The sequence below is a fragment of the Lates calcarifer genome, linkage group LG4, assembly GCF_001640805.2.
Source record: "Lates calcarifer isolate ASB-BC8 linkage group LG4, TLL_Latcal_v3, whole genome shotgun sequence".
Taxonomy (NCBI): Eukaryota; Metazoa; Chordata; class Actinopteri; family Centropomidae; genus Lates; species Lates calcarifer.
In genome coordinates this window covers 12,478,695-12,495,411 of record NC_066836.1, presented here as the reverse complement: position 1 = coordinate 12,495,411, position 16,717 = coordinate 12,478,695, and the positions used below count along the sequence as shown (strand labels likewise).

The window sequence follows — 16,717 nt, the reverse complement described above, 5'->3', positions numbered from 1 at the left end:
CTGCGCTGCAGTCACAGCAAGTCGTCAAGAGTCTTTGCCAAAACTTTACCTTGTGGATTTAGGTATGTGATTTTGCTAATAATGCCAACAGGACCTAGTTAACACAATATGCTAATAATTAGCTAATGCTAACAAAGTTTCTACGACTGAAATTGATTGGTTAAGTTCGCTAATTATAAATATTAAATCATTCGTTATGTAGGAAAAGACACAAACGAGGGCTCTCATGAATAAAAAATTTTTCTGGTGTTATGGCGTCAAAAAGACATAATTTTTCTCATTTCGTTATAACGTACTTTCAATGTACAGCGAATTCACATTGTCATCGGATTGATTATGAAAAGTACTCCCGGTCCTAGGAGACTGGATTGAGTTCTGCGTTGTTGAAGATTTGGGAAACCCTGGATTGTAAGAGTTATTACTTAACAACGAAGATATCAAGCATTTGGAAATTTCCTGAAGCCTTCAGCGGGTTTTGTGAGCCAGCTGGCTCGTTGGTCTAGGGGTATGATTCTCGCTTAGGGTGCGAGAGGTCCCGGGTTCAAATCCCGGACGAGCCCTCCTTTTTTGTTCTTCCCTTAGGTGTCGGAAAACTCCCATTTGATTTTTAACAGCTTAATGTTTATAGCTCTGAGACTCTGACAGTGTGCCGCAGGTAAATGTTATGTAAGTGAGTGTGAGTTATTGCAGACTTTACTCTTCCCCTGTCACCTGGTTGGATTTATGGGTAGCACTAGAAATCCGCGCGCGTATGTGTGTGTGTGTGTGTGTGTGTGTGTTTTTGTTTTTTTTTTGTTTTTTTTATAAATTTCTATATAAAAGATATGCATCTTTTGTGTCAGTCAATTACTGCTGTCTATAACAATTAATTTACATATAAACAATGACAAAAATGGTTCAATACTAGTGTTAAAAGGTAATTAACATTTTGATATGTCATGAAAAAGGTATAGCTAATCCTAACCTACTGCATAAACACAATAAAGACGGATTTTTTAAATATACCATACACTACAAGAACATTGTATATCCATTGCAGAGAGAAATGCGTGTAATACTTGCTAGTTAGTGGGAGGATGTAGGGTGCATTAGAGGTGTTAGAGACTGGAGAAATAAATCTTACTAACTGAATATAAAACAGGAACAAAACAATTGACCCCGACGTGATTTGAACACGCAACCTTCTGATCTGGAGTCAGACGCGCTACCGTTGCGCCACGAGGTCTTATATTCCTCGTGGGGTAGTCATGGTATATAAACGGCCACGTCTACGTCTACGTTTTCTTTTTTCTTTATTGAATTGCTCGCTTTTCGCCACGAATGCGCTTATCACCTCAGAAAAAGAACGAGAACAAAAGACATTCAACGTTAGAACAGAAGGTTAGTGATATATGCATTTGAGATATCGGTTCAAGAAGTGGAGGCGTCAAAAACAATATATGGTTCAATGAGGAGGTTCTTCTGTGTATCGTCTTGTTGAAAGCAGCAAAGTACTGCTAAAAGATACCTGTGAGTCTTTTGTCATATGGCAATGCTACCCATTTAGCTAACGACTGGCCGGTTAGCTCAGTTGGTTAGAGCGTGGTGCTAATAACGCCAAGGTCGCGGGTTCGATCCCCGTACGGGCCATCATCCCTTTTTGTGAGTTGTCTACTACAGTAGTTATGTACTATGAAAAACTGTATTTTGCATCCTCAGTACAGATGTAACGTTGTGCAGCAGTGAGAACATACTGTCAGTTATTACTTTCCATTTTTATCATGACTCTGTCTCCCATCAACCGAGATCATTATCTGAGGTGCCCTTGGGGCGGTGGTTTTGCAGCGTTTGGACACAAGGGAATTTAAAAAAAAAAAAAAAAATGGAATTTCTTCTCATAAATAAAAAAAGTAACAACTCAAAATATGTGATCCGTGGGTGTGAGATGAAAACAATAACGGGTCTTCAGAGGGGCTTTTTCAAGGCGTTGGTGGTATAGTGGTTAGCATAGCTGCCTTCCAAGCAGTTGACCCGGGTTCGATTCCCGGCCAACGCAAAACTTTTTTTTTTTTTTTTTTTTTTTTCCCCAACCAGATAAAGCAGCAATCGTGAAAGGTAACTGCTGCATATACAGATCTGTAGCTGTTAATAATGTCTTGTTATTTTACAGTGGTAACATTGTCTCCTGCCATTACTAAAGGTTATATGATGAGGTGTGATTAATGGCTTTACTAATGGTTAATAAATTATTTACTGATGCTTTACACAACAGTTAGCCATTAACAATAACAATTCTTGGGTAGCCAGGTTGTGGAAAATCATTGTTGCTTTTTCAAATACATGAAATATATCAGTTAATATTTTTGCACAGTTGTGCATGATGGCTGTCACTGCATTAATGTTTCAGTTGTGTATTCGGTATTGCTGCAGAAGTAATTAAAAATGGGGTGACAAGAGATATTTGATAAAGTCTTACAGACAGATTGCAACAAGTGATATAAAATTATGCACCAATTTCATCAGATCTGTTTTTTGTACAAGTTAAATGTATCCTTAGTTTATCTTTAAAGTTATGTGCTCATCCCAATCATATTTCTTTGAGCAATCAAGAATCCCCAGAGACCCACATCCCTTGAAAGAATACTTGTGTTTGCAGGGTGCTAGTGACCTCAAAGACGTTAGAGAGAAAAGTTAAATTTGTGCCATTAAAAACATTTGGGGTCATTGCTTCACGTGTTATTATACCACACTGATATCTCAAGGTGAGGTGATGGAAGGAAACTGGCCATTTACTGTGTTCATCATGTGAACACTGGAAATAGTATGTCACTTCAGTACAAGACATCAAGGCCTGTAATAACTGAATGGTCATCTCATATTGTTGTGTTCCCTCCCAAAGTACAAGGCCACAGATTTCTTTTTAGTTGCCCAGAAATTTTCCTAACACCAATTTTGCTTCAAGATTGTATCATCTCCCAGCTCATATAGCCTCAAAGGAGGTGTGCTTGAATTTCTGATAGACACTAAAGAACATATAATGACTTAGTAAAAAGCAGGACCACTTTAGAGTACTGGATGTGCAGTTCAGATTTTATTTCATCCACACCATACCTTCCTCAGAGACTTTGAAGAAAGCATGCTGCAGCATCAAACAAAAAACAGACAGCTGTGCTTGCTCTCCATCATAGTGAATGGTCAGGTGTGCATAGGCATGAGAATGTACTGAGCTCTGTTCTACCTGTTCTGGCCTTATTGCAATTGCTTTACTTTATTGACAATGTATTGTTTGAACTCATTCTGAAAAAATCTGACTCTGACTCTAGCAGCTTATGTTTTCTTGTTTTTTTCCTCAAAACCTTCATCTCACTTAGCATCCTGATAGAGGTATCTGCGTGACTTCTACCCCATAATCCCCAAAGTTTTTTTTTTGTTTGTTTTTTTAAAAGTTTTTTATTGTTTTAAGCAACAGTACACACACACACACACACACACACACACACACACACACACAGACGCACACAAACTGATCAATAATAGATTTAGCCATGTGGCTCTAGAGAAAGATGGAGGGAGTTTATTTGTTGAGCAGGAAATATGTCACTGTTTTTCCTCCACCCAGTAAATTCATTTGTTATCCTATTCACCGGTGTTAATCCTGCTTACTCTGTTTTTCCCTCTGTTGCCATGGATATGCTATTCCTATGGCAACTGCAGGCCTTTGTGGATGGCCTCGGGCCCCCACCGTAGAGGACTCTCTGAACCTTTCATTACACATTCCCTTCAAGCTCGCCGACAAATCACACAAGTAGCACATATTCTCCTTCTCTCTCTGCCCTCCCACCTCTCTCCTTTTTGTCTCTCTGCTGTTCTGCCCTTGTAGTCATACTACTGTGTCTTACTTTTAAGTCCTTGACGCACTGCACGTGTCCAAGCCAGCAGCACAGCTGTTGCTTTAATGTTCACATTTTTTTGTAAATTACACTCGAGGCGTTCACTGATACTGGATGCCAGTGCTGGTAGGAAGAGGGCTGTGATCAGATTTGTGGCACGCGTATCGCTGTCATGAGAGTCAACGCCTCGAGCTTTCTAATTTTCGGTGGCAATGGAAACCAGAGCTCCGTCTTTAAAGATGCATGAGACGTCTTGAGCAACAGAGAATGGAGACGGAGGCTCAGGCAGCGAAAGTGTCTCTGTGTTGGAGACAGTGAAACACGGGAGGGGTGAGGCTCATGCAGATGACAGTAAAGTTGCCAGTGGCAGGTGCGGGTGCCCAAGTCATAGTAGAGCACGGTGTCAGGACTGGTCACTGTGTGTGTGTGTGTGTGTGTGTGGGGCAGGTGGGGGGGCCTCCACCTGCTGAATGAACCCCATCAGCGTCGGGGAGTACCATGGGCTACGGGTGGGTTCATCCCTGCTCGGCATCGTGGCGGGCTGCATCATCATTGGGGTGTCCAGGGAGTGTGATGCTGATGCTGTAGGAGGTATCTTCCTGGGAGCAGGAGGCCTCGGTGAGTGTGTGTGCGTGTGAAACGCTTCTTTTTTTTAGGAATGACTGACCCAGTTGTGGGGAAGGTATTGTTTAAGTTACTGATTGTCTTGATTGCTTTTTGACTGAATATTGTGATAAGATTTTATAGTGTGATAGTGGATTAACCATAATATCTTGACTGAGGTTCTGGAGACCCTGGGTCCTCTGTAACAGCTTAAAAAAACATACTAAAAACAACATTATGTAACTGTTTGACCTTAAAATAACAGCCTGATCTTGCGCTATATAAATTTATGACTGGACAAACTGAGTGATAGTCAGAGGCTTCAACCACTGGAATCAGGCTTAGCAAATTCAAGAGTAATACTGGACAACAGATGAGTTAAAAAGACTTAGAAGTCATGAAAATATCAAGAATCCTGAACAGAGTTTGGTGTGTTTGTTACAGCGACAGCACTTCTGGCTCTGTAAACTGGATCATGAGGAATTTACACTGTTCAGCCATGTTTCAGTTCAATGAGAGGGATTACACAGTCAGAGCTCTGGAGCAATTGATAGGCTTTGCTCTCTATACAAAGAAAATAAAAATGCTTGGACTTGAAGCCCAGCAGAGTTAATTACCACTCATGGCTGTTCATCAAAGTTTCATTTTGTTGCTTTAACAAAGCATCTTATCATCTTGATACTTGTACCCTTGTTTGTGAATGAGTTTTATATCATGGATAATATAGAACATGAAATATTTCCTTTTTTGGTGTGATAAAGTAAGTGCTTAAATACTTTACTGCATATTGAGCTTTAATGAGGTCAGATGTGAAAGTGTGCATTTGAAGATTGATTTTGCAGATATTATTTTTACATAAATTCATAGGGATCTGTGAGACCACATACAGCAAAGAGGTGAAGATAGTGTCAGTAACAGACAAGGGTTCAAAAGTGCTTCCTGGTTCAAGGAGGACATACTTGACTGACAGGAAATTTGTTCTTAAAAAATGCTAAAAACAAAGATCTGTGGCCTGTGACTTTTTCCATCAACCGTTCTTGAAAAACACACCATGTCATCATCTGATACAACAGTGTAACTGGAACCCACTGATAGCCGGAGTACTTGCACTGCCAAGATAAAGGAGTGCTATAACTGCTTTCGGGGAGAGAGAGACAAAAAGAAAGAGCAAAGGACAGGGCTTTTGATCTGGGAGGAAGACAACATCGACATGCATAGTTAATGTGAAATACATTCTCACTGACAATTTGATCAGCTTTCAATAATTAATCTATCTTCCTAATGTGCACAAGAAGTTGGCAAATCAGAACTGTGCGCAGCAGTTTGACAGAGACATTCACTCTGGCAGCACTTGTGCAGCTAAGTAGCATCTAATTATGTGTTTTGGGGCTTGCGTGCCATCATGATGCCTCCTCCAACACATAGGCTGACTAATGAGCATGAACAGAGTGTTCTCGGCAGATTCTTTTCACTCCTTCTGCAGTTTCATGACATTTTAAGCACAGACATGCATCACAGCCACCCTCAGGACCTGCCAGGGTTTAATGCCAGCTCTTCTGGCTCATAAGGGAAATCAATAACTGTGTTGAATTGGAGCCGAGTGCCACTGAGAGGCACACAAGCCCTGTGGTTTCAGATATTACTGTATACTTGGAGTTGAGCAGGGAAAGAAAACATCACACACTGTATCTGTGAGATACACTAGAACTAATCTGAAGGCTTTGTCAAGACAATTACAGTCTGTGAATAGATATCTCATCCAACAATCTTATCGGTGGTCGTGACGTCTGCAAGTATGGGAACTTGAATGAACTTCCTGTTAGCTTGGTGTGGCTCACAGGCAGTAGCAGCAGGTTGTATTTCAAACATTTGGAGAAATGAAATGAGCAGACTGTCATAAATTAGACTGTGCATGTGCTTAGATTTATGGTTTTATAGCACAGTGACATTTTATATCCCGTAATAATGAGATTTTTCTCAGAGTAAAACCAGTGTTACTTTATCATTTATCAAAGTAATCATGGCCTCTGCTCTCCAGGCCTGCTCATATCGATCTACCCCTTCATAAAAGCCTGGCTGAACATCAACCATATTCTCCCATCCTTTGGTAAGTCTTTATTCCATTATTTAAAAATTAAAGATTTAATTACACTTAAACATCTTGTTGCTCCATCACACAAGCCATCATGTAGTGATAAATATGGCAGCTTAAATTTGTCCGCTACGTTGATTAAAGAATAACATTTGCTCTATCCAAGAAACCTTTTGGCTCAGAATACTTCTTAACCTCTCAGGAAACTTCAGAGTGCACCCTACGGTTGCCAACCCCGCTCCCGAACAACCGATAGATACGCTAAGACGAGAAGGTGAGTGTGAGCGTCTGAGGCGGCCTTTTCCTAAACCGAAAAAGCCACTAATCAATAGACCTATCGCGTAACATTCAAAGGGATAATGTTCAGCTACTTGATACTGAGCCATTCAGTGTGTGTCGGATATTTGTTAAAAACAAATCTGACACTTGTCTGTACACTGGATTAACGCCAGTGAGAGAGATGTTGTGTCTATGAGGTAATTGCAGAGCATCAGCCATCTCTTTTAAAAAGAGAGATAATAATAGTTAAAAAAGATAATAATAATTACACACAAATCATAAGACATGGTTTTAGTGCTGAGCAACCAGACCATATGAAATGCATTAAAAATGTTTCAAAAGAAGAGCTAATGAAAAGAAAAAAGTAAAAAAAAAAGAAATGAGATAAAGTAATATGTATATTCAAATTAAAAACTGTGTCCCCCATAGAGGTAACATAGAGGTCATTCGTAGGTACATGTGGTTTTTTAAAACTGAAGTGTGGGACTTATGTTAAGAGACATCAGGTTTAACTCTTAATCATATTAAGAGTTTTATGGTCATTTTATCTTTGGAGACGTTCCTGCATAAGCACACAGGTTTGCCTGAGCTGAAGAAGGGAGCGACTGCAGTTATATAAAAGTTATACTGACTGTTGCTGTGTGTTTATGTGTTCTCTCATGGTCTTACAGGGACTCAGAGTCAATTAAATCTGGAACGTTCTAAGAGTCGTATGGGAACCTTTGTGGAGGGGGGACCGATGGCAGAGACCAACCCAGATGAGGGGTATGAGATTGAAACCAACACTGTCTGTCTCAGTGCAAATCATGTTCATATTCAGCAGTGAGACATCTATGTAGTGCAGTTAAGGATGGGCAGGATGGGGAGGTAGATGGTGACCTAAACACCAGACAGTCGGGTTCACAACCACAGTCATTTCCAAACCTTAAAGATCATAATGTTTCCCTCTCAAAGTGCTTTAATAGACTAAATTTAACTATACTTTATTCAGGTTTTTCCACAGTTGTTGTAGAAAGAACAGTGAACAATTTGCAGATATATTCATTATCAGTGTTCTGTCGACATGTTGATTAAAACATAATATATGCAGCATTACATGTCCTTACATATAAAAGTAATCCAAAATATTGCATGAAAAAATAAGACGCACACTCATACCTCTAAAAAAATACATGCACACACAAATACATGCCCAAGATCATTCAAAGAGGAAGTGTCTAATTGACTGATTTACATGATCTGCGAGACTTTACAATCTGCATACCCGACCTAAACACTGGGAGAACCAGCAGGTGTAGCGTAGGAGTATAAATTATACGACTTCTGCTGATCCCTCAGGGGTCAACTCTGGGCTCAGTTTTATCCATAATTTACTTGTTGCCTCCTATCCCAAATCCTTACTTACAGTATCAGTTTCCAGTTTATGCAGAATATGCATTTATTTGAGCTTTGATCCAAAAAGCGATCTGTCGTCAGATCGACATCAGTCGGAACATAAATCAGTTATTTTAATTTAATAATGTTAGAGTGAAAAAGAAAGGTTTTTTTCTTTTAGGAAATGAATCTTGTCTGTCAACATTTCTACATCTGCTCCACTTTGTTAGTCTATAGTTGAAAGAGGACAGGTAGGTAGTAAACTTATTATTTTTGCAAGTTCGAGACGTTTTTTTGATATGAACAAAATTGTCTGTAGAACAGCCAAAACACCTTACATAAGAGCATGTGCTCCTTTGTTGCTTGTCCGAGCCATTTAGAGAAGAAAAGAGGGACTTTCAAAAGTGAACATTATAATGTATCACCTCCTTTTGATAGTCAAACAATCACTTTGGATGCAGTTGCCACAGTAACCCAGGACTTCACAAACCTGTGAGTGGCAATTGTTAAAAGAATGTCATTTTAATGCTTAAAGCTAGAAAGGTGCATTTTTTCATTTATGTTTATATCATCCTGGGGAATAATCCATATAACTACTTTGGTTATTTAACTAATGCTCTAAACAGTCTACTACTGATTTCCAGTTTAGGCATAAAGCAACAGCTTAAACTGAATATATTTGAAAATAGCCACAGAGATTTTAAGTCAGGCTTTGCTGTCTAAAGCCTGACTTACTATTCAAACCAGCCAGACAATGTATTAATATGCTATTTATGGTTGTTGAGTCATTTCATAGCTCTGTAAAATGACAGAAGCGCGGATGACTTTGGGGAATAAAGTAATATAGGTTGTCTCAAATGGAAGGAAGACATATTACCTATGTGACTCATGCTTTGGTCTATTGCAGGACGTCTTCAGACATGCCAGACGTCTTATCTAGGCGGAAACAAAAGCAGTTGCCTTCTGATCAAGACCTGCCTTGACGTCATCAGATGATCTGAGTGACCAATATTATTCAACTTCCTAGCTAATTAGTGTCATTTGGTTTCTTTCTAATGTTAGACAAAAGATGTTAGATCATTGTTTTTCTGTAGATTTCTTGTATCAGCAGTACTATCTGTTTAGATCATGATATTGTACTTCAGTGGTCTGATAAACTGAAGATTAAATAGTGATTGTTGGTGAAGTATTTCCATTCTTCCTGACACTGAGTGAAGAAAATTAAGCGCTGTAGTCCCACTTGCTATCAGCTCATCTCATCATCACACAATGTTCTCAGCCACCAATTAAGAAACTATTATGGTCGTTATGAGATGATGGGACTCATACACAATTTAGCTCAAGTTCCCCAGCTTGTATTCGTCATGAGCAAAACAAATGGGAATACATGTTATACACACACACACGCACACACACACACACACACACACACACATACACGCATACACAAATAGCTGTGTCTGTTGCATGCACACAGTGAACTGCACCCCTGCAGTGAAACATAATACATTGATATTCAGGACGGCGCAGGCAGAACGGCTGCTGCATGGGAAGTAGCACAGGGAAGAACGCTGTGCTCTGACAAAAAGCTTAACGTGCTGTGAGGCTGAATAATGCCAGGCTGTGTTGATGGGTCTCAGCAACAGGAGCCTGAGGAGTCTGCAGAGCCTTGATGACAACCAGCAGTTTGATTGTCAGGCTTCAAATCACAATGCCTCGCCACAGTCCCTCTGTGTCTGCATGAAGTTTAAAACTGGAGGGACACATAATGAACACTTAATTGAACATCATCCAGATTGGGGTTAAAGGGCCTGACAAGTGAAACATGTGGATATACATATATATTTACAGAAACCACCCGAATAAAAACAAGATTGAAAACCAGAAGGTATAAACAATTTGAAATATTTTCAGGCATCCAGCCATACACTCTAACCTATCCCAGCACAGAAAATATGTTTAGAGAAACATAAAAACAACATGTCTTCCCAAAAACAATGTCCTGGTTCCTCTGGATAATCCACAGACATCCTGAATAAATTTCTGGAACAAAATTCTTCATAATATGTTAAACTGACCCTTTGATATGCCACAACTACAGCTGGATGCAAACCACAGGTGTCAGTGGTCTCTTTCTTAAGATGAACACAATAACAGAATTTAAACTGTGTGAACAGCAGCCAACAAAACAATCCCAATTTAAGATTCAGTAACTCTTGCTCCTAAGCTTTCAAGACTTGCTGTACGATTTCCAGGGTTGGTAATGTCCGCTAGACAGTAACCAGACCATGATTTGGGATTGTTTTGACAACATAGAAAGTTTTAATAAAATGACTTCTATATGGAACTTGAGTTTTAGAAGGAAAAAAGGAAAGTGGACCTCGAGTTAAGATGTTTTTGTCAAACTGCTATTTCCAAGGTTAAGAATGAACTTTTACTCTCAGCTTTTACGGTTTTATTAGTTCCACTCTTTAAAAAGGCACGTTATATAAAAGAATTCTAACTTAGGTTGTTACTAATTTTATCAATTAATCGATAAACATTTTTTATATATCAATTAATTACCTAATTGGGTTAATTACCTTTGGTGTTGCCAGGGCTGCAGGACAGTTCATGACTGACTACAACAGAGTCACAAATAACATATTTACAGCTGCAGATTTGGGTTGTTGGATTCACACTGCACTCATTATTTATGAACATAAATAATAACTGATATTTTAACTGTTGTATTAATGAATCAACTGGCAGAAAATGGGGACCTAAAGCTTGTTTTTGTGAACTCCTTATGATTTATTGATCATCATTATGCCCACTTACTGCCTGGAGAGTTGCATCATTTAATTCAAGGTTATGATAAAAAGGCCATTAAATAGAGAACTGCTGTTCATCAGGCTCCATCAAGCAACTATAGCCTGACAGTGATAGTAAATAATATACTTTTAATGCAAATTTCAAAGGGAAATTAGTGTTTTCAAAAGACATCGTTACTATTGAAAAATCAGCAACAAGTAAAATAAAAGTAATAGCCTTCACCTTTATCATCCCCTACACACACACACACACACACACACACACACACACACACACAGGTTGAAGTGGTAAAGGATGGATCAGGATCAGTAAGGAGGCGACAGGAGAGTCACATCCAGAGAAGAAGAAGAAGAAGAAGAAGAAGAAGAAGAAAAAGAAGAAGAAGAAAAAGAAGAAGAAGAAGAAGAAGAAGATCTGCGTGGCCGATCAAATATGGAAAAAATGAAATATGACGATTTCACACCGACTGCCGGAGAGAAGCTTCGCATACATTAACCCACCCCACTCCCACCCACCCATTTCCGTTGCAGGATGACCTGTCAGGTGCTACGTGCTGCGTCTCGGTCCACATCAGGAGCAGCGCGCGGCGTCGCGTCCGCGTGTCAACTCAGAGGAAATGCCATCTCACCTAAGTGATCTTCTCCCTCCTCTCGGATTTTGATCTTCCTCGGCAGGTCGCCTCGCCTCGCCTCGCCTCGCGTTGCTCCCCGTGGCCGCTGATTGAATGGCTGTCATGACTTGTGCCCTCAGGACTGTAAAGCTACGAAAGCGGGACGAAAACCCTGCTCTGTTTGTGGCGTCTGCGTGTCCCTTCAACCTCTCAGTAATCACACCCGGTAATTAAGGCTGAGGATCGCGTTGAAAAATCTACTCATCAAACAATGGACAGACCCTCAGTGCGTCGACATAAAGGGTAAGATGCGTTTTACGCTTTAATTTTTTTTACAGGAATGCAACACATTAGTGCAGTGAGCATGTGCATTTAAATGTCCTCTGAGAAAAAAACAGCTCATACTTCAACCTGCTGTGCTGTTTGTAATACAGTCACCATCACAGATTTACTGACACACACATTTCCCCCCTCAGCATCCTGCATGCTCTTGGATGTGTGTCTGCTGCGCTGATTTGATTGCAACTAAATAATCAAATGCTGTTCCCCCAGTGGCCTAGCTGGCATGAATGGAGCAGCTGCAGTGGCATTTCACACATTTAAATTCACACATCAAGAGAAAAGAAACAGGGGTTCTGATCAGTCATGTTCAATTTGAATTCACACAGAGGACTTGGTGCTGCGAGTGTCACGGGGTGCATGCATCTCATTTTATACTGAGGCTTTGTTACCATGTAATTATGCTTTATTATGCTACACTGTTAACAGTGGAAGTCCCAGTGAATGTTCCCACCAGTTCCTACTACTGCTAATTTTCATCATACTTACCATATGTTTTTTTCTGCCATAGTTACAGAGGGTGCTCTGTACTTTTTACGTTTTAGATCATGTGGGACAGGCTTCAGGTGTCACCAACATAGACTACAGGTGTACTATAACTCTACCCCACACAGTGTCTCTACCTGTGGTTTATCAGATATTTGTCGTAATGTGTCAGAGCACAACCTCTCCAGATATTAGAAATTTAGAGGAGTAGCAGAGCAGAGTGATGAATGTTCAGGGCTCGTTGATGGATTACACAGACTGTCTCAGGGAGGACACTCCACTGTGCCCACAGGGATCATTAGATAGCTGATACCAGTGCACGCAACAAGAGCAGTGTGAGCAGGTTGTTTTCTGTCAATGTGGCTGTCAACGTGACATCTGTCATGTGTTGTCGTTTTACAGACAAAGATATTTCCAGATGCTGTGAAGTGGACGCAGTTTGTTTAAACTTTGCCATGGGGAGGAGTTCGGACTGAAACACAGGGAGATTTAATCACACAGAGGAAGAGAGAAAGAGCGAGAGCCCGGAGGTGAAGTCATGGTCATCTCTGACAGAAACACCGGCACCCCTGTACCTAAAAAGGAGCCCCAGAAGAAGAAGAAGAGGAAGTCTCGCCCTCATGGCCTGCCCTCTCCGGCACTCTGCTGTGCCTGTGGCCTATGCATCATGCTGGCTGGACTCAACATCACCCTGGTGGGAGCGTTCGCCTTTAGCACACTGGTGCCTTCTGCCAACCCCCCGATCATCATCGGACCTATCCTACTGCTGGTGGCCTTCTCCTTTTTCGGGGCCTGTTGCGTGTGCAGCCGCCTCCCCCCTCCCCACAGCTCGCGGAGGTCAAAGGTGGGCGGCAGGGGCGCCGGGTTGATGGGACACGGCGGGTTGACCGGCGGGGCGGCATTTGAAATCGAGACCAGTGAGCACACCCTGCAGGATACTACGGCCGTGCAGCTCAGCCCCACGTCCTCCCCCGGATCCTCCCGGGCATCCAGCCCGGAGAAGGACCCTCCCTACGCGGCCCTGCCGGGCTCCTGCAAGCTCTTCACCATGGAGACCAATGGCCCTTCTCCTGTCTCCGCCAGCGCAGTCTACTCAGCCTCCACAGCAGCAGGAGGGGAGGTGAAGCTCAACCTGCCACGTGAAGAAGTGGTCACCTAGCAGAGCAGAAACTCTTGCAAGGCCAGAGTGCCAGTGGTGTAAATATCCTTCTGGGTCGAGGGCTTGCTGAGTGTGATTGTGTCCTCTAGTTTATGTAGTGCCATATTTCTGGTTGTGACAAGTTTTCAGCAGTATGCTTTTGATTTATCTTGCTGTGCAGCCAACTGGTAATTAGCATGCAAAATTAATGAAACATCAGAGTATTTGTGGATTATAGGTTTTGGAATTCAAATTCCTACCTCTCTTGTGCTGTTTTTTTTCCCTCCTGGTCTCTGTTTTTATCTTTTATTTTTTTAACGTGGGGCATTATGAACAGTTCTCATGTAGAAATCAAACTAAGTGTCTGAAAGCATAAACATTTCTCTTTCACTGTTAACTCTGATTAGTGGAAAAGTCAGTGGTCAGCAGTGGTCTGAGAGGGCTCTCCTGAAAAATGTGATTTGTTCTGAAACTTCAAAGATTACATATGAAAGGTCGATGGTGAAAAGTTGAACTGTACAGGTAGTTATGTAGTGACATTTGGCATTTTGTATGCCGTCCTCAGTGCTGAACTTGTTTTGGGGGCATAAAATATTATAGGTCACAGGGGTCCCAAAGCAATATCGTCTCACCTGAGATCAAATTCTTGGCATTTACAGTTGCTCCCACAAGTAAGTGATTACACACACTGCTTGTCTACAGCCAATACATTTATAACAAACAATGGTGCATATAGAAAAGTATGTTACAGTATATTTACATGTAACTGTTCCACTGCTTGTGGAAACTTGTAGTTTGACAAGCTTTTGTCATCACACAAACATAAACACTGTGAGTCACATGTTTTCTCAACACGGTCTTGACAGTTTCTGATTTCACATGTGCATTTTTATTGAAGGTAGCCGCTACTCAAACTGCAGTTTTAAGGCCACATTCATCACAGTTTGTGTTGCAGGTGGAGGAGAGACTTGCCTCACCTTAACGCATAAAAATGTGTCATGATGACAAAGTCGTCATCATGAATTCAAATTTACGGCGTGATGTGACACAGAGAGAGCATATCGTTAGACAAATGTGAACGTGTGAATTCTCGTTTTTCATGTCTGATAGATAGGACAGACTTTACCTTGATATTCAGCAGAAGTTGACCTCACTGGACCTAGTGCACACAATATGGGAAAGCCAAGGCAAAGTTTAGATATTTAGATCGCATAAAAAGTATTTGTTCCCCATCACTGTGATGTCCTCATGTCAGTTATAAACCTGACTGGTCAAAAAAAAAAAAAAAAAAAAGACATTCAAACCCTGACTTCCTTTGAAAGGAAAGTTGCCTTAGACTGAGATATCAGGATCAAACTAATGAGGGCTATATAAAGTGCACAATTGCAGTTTTCTTCAGAAAGCCTTTGTTTGGCTCTGGATTTCTATTCCATATTGTTAGGAAAGCCTCAACAGCTCTGTTTTTGTCAATATAACAAATGCATGCAAATGGCTTATAAATGTTCCATCTCAGAAATTTATATGAAGCAGCAGAAACTCGTGTATACAGACACACAGCCGCTGACCAGCGCATTCCCTTATACAATATTAGCCGTCATTATTTGTGACAAAGCTCCTTGAAAGGACCGGTTTCTCTGTCAAAGCTCTGTCTCAAGCCAAATTAGAGGTGCTGAGCTTCATTTTGCATGTTCAGAGAGCTGAATTATGGAAATGCAAACACCCTGTCGTGAACTATTGGTGTTATCTATGTGTTTTGATTTGTGTGGCATACAACAATCTGAAACATGTAAAGGATAGAATATTTTTGTGAAGATTATAATTTTGTTTATTTTAACAGCAACCGATCCAAATTTGAATCCTTGGGAAGATATAAATAAAAAAGGCTCTTTCAGTAGAACATGAAGTTGCTCATTATGTATACGTGGCATGACACCATGTACTTGCTACATTGCATTTTGTGTCATCATGAAGTGAAATGAATAAAAATGTTCAACTGGATTTGTTTAAATATTAAGATTTCTAGCAAGTTCAGAGTGATCTTGTAGGATAACAGTCGCTTCTTGGGGCTGGGCGATCAACAGAGTCTATAAAGATTATTTCAGAGCAGTTTGTGGGAAAACAACAAGACATAAAGTGTAAATGGTTTCCCAGATGGTGAGAAAACAGTTGCTGAGTTTATACTTTAGCACATCTTTCCATGATATACCAGCTCCCTGTACACCTGTGGAAAGGCTCCTTCTAGTGCTGCATTTGAGGATGTAACGAAATATGATTTTCCTTATTGGTTAATTAGCTTATTATATTCTCAGTTAGATGTTTAGTTCATCAAAAGATAGATAGATCAACAAATCTTCACATGTGAGAAGCTGGAACAAACAACTGACAAAACATTTAAACACTGAATTTTTGCTGATTAATATTTTGTAATTTGACTAATGGAATAATCGACTGATTGTTTCACCTCTGCTCTCATCCGCTCTCCTTTTAAAATGTAAAGGCTGACTGGTTGAGAGGCTGGTGTGAAGAACAGAAACATGTCCTCCCATTCTTTAACACATCACATCAAGATGGCCTTGAGTAAAGTACTCAATATGAGCTCCATCTGCCTCCTCCACAAGTGTTCATGTGCATGTTTGCACTTGTTGCCACTGGATGGCGCCAGAGCCGCACATATGACTTAAAGTTATATAAAAAGGTGGCTGTTGTTTCACCTCAAACCAGTAGTTGTCAGTATATCATAACAAGTGTCCGATGGCCATTGTTTGGACTGTCAGAAAACAAATGGTGCAATCAGATTAAATTTGAGTGATACTGATGACACTGCAAACTGTACATAGATTATTGATGTGAATAAGAATCATTAGAGATTGTTGGCTGTTTTCACAAAGCATTTTTTAGATAAGTCTGAGAAGCTTACATCACGTCTGTAGATTTCTTATCACTGTGTGAAAACATGATACCAGGTTGTGTTAGGCAATCTTCATCTGATAGCACTAATTACACTAATGTTAAGACAGAATCAATTTCAACAGCGACAATGCTGATAAAGCTCCCATGTGTTCACAAGATGATGAAGGCACAGATCTGCTGTGTCCTACTTTCTGAGGCAGGTC

At 40.6% G+C, this 16,717-nt stretch overlaps 2 protein-coding genes and 4 non-coding genes across 6 annotated transcripts; 5 read left to right on the top strand and 1 right to left on the bottom strand.

The window, feature by feature from the left end:
* The first annotated feature begins 488 nt into the window (after positions 1–488).
* On the top strand, positions 489–560 carry trnap-agg (transfer RNA proline (anticodon AGG)). Its single transcript has one exon. It is a non-coding gene; the product is annotated as a tRNA-Pro (tRNA).
* A 593-nt stretch (positions 561–1,153) lies between these two features.
* trnaw-cca (transfer RNA tryptophan (anticodon CCA)) lies at positions 1,154–1,225 on the bottom strand. Its single transcript has one exon. It is a non-coding gene; the product is annotated as a tRNA-Trp (tRNA).
* A 330-nt stretch (positions 1,226–1,555) lies between these two features.
* trnai-aau (transfer RNA isoleucine (anticodon AAU)) lies at positions 1,556–1,629 on the top strand. Its single transcript has one exon. It is a non-coding gene; the product is annotated as a tRNA-Ile (tRNA).
* A 334-nt stretch (positions 1,630–1,963) lies between these two features.
* trnag-ucc (transfer RNA glycine (anticodon UCC)) lies at positions 1,964–2,035 on the top strand. Its single transcript has one exon. It is a non-coding gene; the product is annotated as a tRNA-Gly (tRNA).
* Positions 2,036–3,718: 1,683 nt separating this feature from the next.
* On the top strand, positions 3,719–9,487 carry kncn (kinocilin). The gene is made up of 5 exons (XM_018676621.2): positions 3,719–4,487; positions 6,511–6,579; positions 6,767–6,838; positions 7,515–7,608; positions 9,125–9,487. The coding sequence occupies exons 1-5, from the start codon at positions 4,340–4,342 to the stop codon at positions 9,198–9,200; spliced, it is 459 nt and encodes a 152-aa protein (XP_018532137.1). The 5' UTR covers positions 3,719–4,339; the 3' UTR covers positions 9,201–9,487.
* A 1,862-nt stretch (positions 9,488–11,349) lies between these two features.
* tmem275a (transmembrane protein 275a) lies at positions 11,350–15,602 on the top strand. Its single transcript, XM_018676614.2, has 2 exons — positions 11,350–11,944; positions 12,869–15,602. Exon 2 carries the CDS (start codon positions 13,005–13,007, stop codon positions 13,623–13,625), a length of 621 nt encoding a protein of 206 aa, XP_018532130.1. The 5' UTR covers positions 11,350–11,944; positions 12,869–13,004; the 3' UTR covers positions 13,626–15,602.
* The last annotated feature ends 1,115 nt before the right edge of the window (positions 15,603–16,717 follow it).